Here is a 4,006-nt window from a genome sequence, read left to right on the forward strand (position 1 = left end):
CACATCCAAGATCTCCTCGGAGACTAAGAATCGATCGCACCCAAGTCAGAATTAATCGAGATGGGGCCTTTGCTCCAGGATGATTAATCTGATGACAAATAATGAAAGGGAAAGCTGAGATTTTGGCATCAAAAAAGTGAAGATCGCCCAGAATTGGATCCTTTGAGGGTCTGAGAGAGGGGGCAAGCATGTGAGTGAATTAACTGAGTGACACACAGTTAATCTCCAAATTAAATTAGACTACAAACAGTGGTGAATTATGTGGAACTTAGTTCAAGGGGAGATTGTTAGGAGTGTGTGAATAAAGTCCCACATGAAAAGTAGAAAAGAAAAATAAGCTACTTATAAGGAGTTAAATACTCTTAGAGCCCGTTTGGCTTAGCTGATTTAGAGTAGCTGATAATCATTAGCTGCTGAAAGCACTTTTAAGTGCTGAAACTGATTTAAAAAATAAACAGTTACATGTTTGGATAAAAGTGCTGAAATTAATAATAAGCAGCTGAAGAACTGGGTATACGAAGAGTTTTGTTTAAAAAGAATTATTTTAGGGATAGAATAGTAAATATTTTGGTCAAACCTAAAGTGCTTATAAGCTGAAATTTGATAAGTTGGGGGAGACCAACTTATGACTTTTTGCTTATTTTTGGCTTATAAGCACTTAATTTATAAGCACTTTTAATTTTACCAAACACGTAGATAAGCCAAAAAGTGCTTATAACCCAATTTGACCAGCTTATAAGCTTAGCCAAACACCCTCTTAATAGTGTGATACCATTTAGAAAAAACCATACAGAATTGGCCAAAAGTGGATTATATGATCACACCATACTAGGAGTATCTTTGGATTTCAGCTCTAAAACTAACTAGTGTCAAGAGTAAGGAAACCATTTTGGAGAGAATACTTTGGTATAATATTCGACAGCATATAGATGGCTTTGAAAGTGATTTTTCCCATTCAATTGTCCAACAACAGGTTGAGGAGATTAGTCGTCACTTGCTTCATTTGCGTTGTCTTGGATGTTTTAGTTGTCCTTACTACTCGACTTAGGAATAAATTAAGAAGAATTTTGTGTATGTTTTATTTCATATGTAATGATTCTCATCTTCTTTCATTAATTTATTTCACTTGGTATCGCCAAAAAATGAGTATGTTATATAAACTCACGCTACGGCCTAAATTATGGATTTCATTTGTGATCATACGTACATTTATAAAAGGCGATCAATGTTTGTTCTTCTTCTGTTAGATTCAGCGAGATTAATTAGATTATGTCATACTTCACCTTTATCATTTCAATCTTTTAGCAATAATATTTGGCCATAAGGGATCGGAGTACCGCGCTAAAGCAACTATTTATTTCCGGAAAAACAAAAAGAGTAACAATATATATATATATATATATATATGCAAAACAAATGTATCAATCAAAATAGAACTATCCAACCTTTTATACATACAAGAGATTAAACTACTCCTAATCGACAGAATTTAATTTGTTGGTATGCTCATGATCCCTTTTCTTGCCCCACTGTTGAAAACAAAGCCTCAACCTCTTGGCTGCTGCTAAGTATTCCACTGCCTGAGCTGGTGTAAGTAAGCTTGTAATCTCCTGTAATGTCTTCATCCTCAACTCATCAGCTTCTTCAACAACAGTTGCCATTTCATGGATTTGTTCATCTAAACGTTCATATGCATTCTCGCTGTACTGATCTCCCTGATCATCCCCATTATCTTTCTTCAACTTGCTAGGGAGAGGCTGGTCAACTATGTTTGCTTGCAAGCTAGACAATCTTGAACAAAGTTCCCTCTCTTCTGTAATCGTCTTGCCTTGCAACTCGTCGACCATGGTTATTTGTTTTGCTGTTAGGTCGGACAGTTCGCCTATTTTCGTCCCTTGAAAGAACTCAGTGAGATGAGACTCAATTTCGATGCCGCAGAGCGAGTAGATGAAACGTATGAAAGAAGACGGTCTGCAGCCACCGATCCATAGGACTGAGTTCTCCAATGGGGTGCATGAAATGGGTGCGAAGAATGTAGGTGCGTCGATTTGGGCTAGGCGTTTACGGTTGTTTGAGTATTCTTGGAAGTTATTTGTAATCTTTTGTATGAGTTTTGTCAGTTCCTGGTCATTTATATGGCCGTTTCTGGCCTGAGTTGCAGCTTGTTCGAGCTCTGTCAGTTCTTCACGTTGAAGATTCATCCATGTCTCGTATAGAGATTCTTCCTCCTTTCTATTAGTCCTAGTACTGCTTGAAGTACTGGCCATTTTCTGTTTCCGAGAAGAGAGCAGGTATTTCGTCCTAGGATTTTTTGTAGTAGTATTAATATTTATGCATGGAGAAATATATATAGGAAGCTAAATAGCCTGAATTACATGAAAAAGGACAAAAACAATGTGGGATTCTATACGTGGATACCTTCGGGCTTTTTGTTTGTCGACATGCAGCAGAAGATAAACTTCCAAATTTGTTTCTTTTTCCTTTCCTTAATCCTCATTAGTTAGCTGGGTATGGTAGCCAACTTCCTTTCGTCCTCATCTATAACTTTTAATTGGGACTTCATCATATAATCATTAGCCAATTTATAACTTCCTTTCGTCCTCGTTGGTTGGAACTTCATCCTAGCTATACTTTAATACTTATGACACACTTATACAAAATCAACCTACTGTAATCATAAAAATTTATTTTCTTATACTGAGATTTATTTTTCAAAAAAAGGGGACCGCATGCATGATTTGAAATGATTCGGAAAATATGGGTTTATATATATATATATATATATATATTCATAATTAATTAATGTGTTACTGTATTTAGCTTTGACTGTTGAAATACACACGTGATTAATAGATTTGTACAACTGTATTAGTTTGTTAGAAGTGTTAGAAGTTAGTTGTAGATATAGGAGCCTATATATATGTGTATAGGGGTTTATATATTTTTCTTACCATCCAACTGCTGCTCCTGATACCCCGCAGAGCTACCCGTCGAAACTTGAGCAGATGAAACATGATGAGAACTCTGTGCTGGTAGTGCGCTGAATGAAGACTGGCCTGAACGAGCAATGTGAGAACCGTGGCTGATTGATGCCCTACGATGAGCTGGCCGAGTCGTCTAAGCATGTTTGAAATGACGACCCCTGTCGTGGTGAGACTGACCTCCAAAATGGACGCTACCCAAACTACCATAACCACAAGGCCTCTTGGCCTCCCTCTCTACCCGCTCCTAACGGCGAACCATCTCTATGTCCCGAGCAATGTCGACAACCTCCTCAAAAGAAGCACCCGTTACCCTCTCTCTAGTCATAAGAATCTGCATATGATATGCAAGGCCATCAATGAACCTCTTGATCCTCTCTCTATCTGTGGGAACCAGCCAAACAACATGGCGGGCTAACTTATAAAATCTCATCTCATACTGCGTCACAGTCATATCATCTTGATGCAACTGCTCGAACTGTCTTCGCAACTCCTCTCTGCGGGACTGCGGTACATACTTCTCCAGGAAGATAACGGAGAACTGTTGCCACGTAAGGGGAGCTGAACCAACTGGCCTACGCCTCTCATATGCCTCCCACCAAGTGAAGGCAGCTCCAGAGAACTGGAAATTAATGAACGAGACCCCACTAGTCTCCAAAATACTTGTTGTACGAAGAATCCTCTGACACTTATCCAAGAAACCCTGGGCATCCTCGCCCTCTGCACCACTGAAAGTCGAAGGTTGAAGTCTACAAAACCTTTCCAATCTACGCTGTTCATCATCAGGCATGGTAGGAACCACATAGTCCTGAACAACTGGAACTGGCTGGGCTGGTGGTACCCCCGGTGTCTGAAGTCCCTGCACCACCTGATCTGGAGAACGGGCAACAGGGGGATAAGTACCTCCCCTGGTCTGAGCCGAAACCACCTGGGCAAGACGAGTGCAAACATTCAGTATTTGGGCCAAAGTCTCTTGAAGGCCTGGAATTACAATAGGCTCAGCTGGTGCCTGAGCTGGCCTTATC

The 4,006-nt window shown here is 39.7% G+C and overlaps 1 protein-coding gene across 1 annotated transcript; it reads right to left on the minus strand.

The window, feature by feature from the left end:
* Window positions 1-1,421: 1,421 nt before the first annotated feature.
* Window positions 1,422-2,306, minus strand: LOC107788502 (protein DOG1-like 3). The gene has a single exon (XM_016610176.2). It carries the CDS (start codon window positions 2,265-2,267, stop codon window positions 1,476-1,478), a length of 792 nt encoding a protein of 263 aa, XP_016465662.1. The 5' UTR covers window positions 2,268-2,306; the 3' UTR covers window positions 1,422-1,475.
* Window positions 2,307-4,006: the final 1,700 nt, after the last annotated feature.

Source organism: Nicotiana tabacum, chromosome 3, assembly GCF_000715075.1.
Source record: "Nicotiana tabacum cultivar K326 chromosome 3, ASM71507v2, whole genome shotgun sequence".
NCBI classification, from domain to species: domain Eukaryota; kingdom Viridiplantae; phylum Streptophyta; class Magnoliopsida; order Solanales; family Solanaceae; genus Nicotiana; species Nicotiana tabacum.

Excerpts from the sequence above, each read along its gene's own strand:
- LOC107788502 (XM_016610176.2), bottom strand. The coding sequence starts at position 2,267 with ATGGCCAGTACTTCAAGCAGTACTAGGACTAATAGAAAGGAGGAAGAA.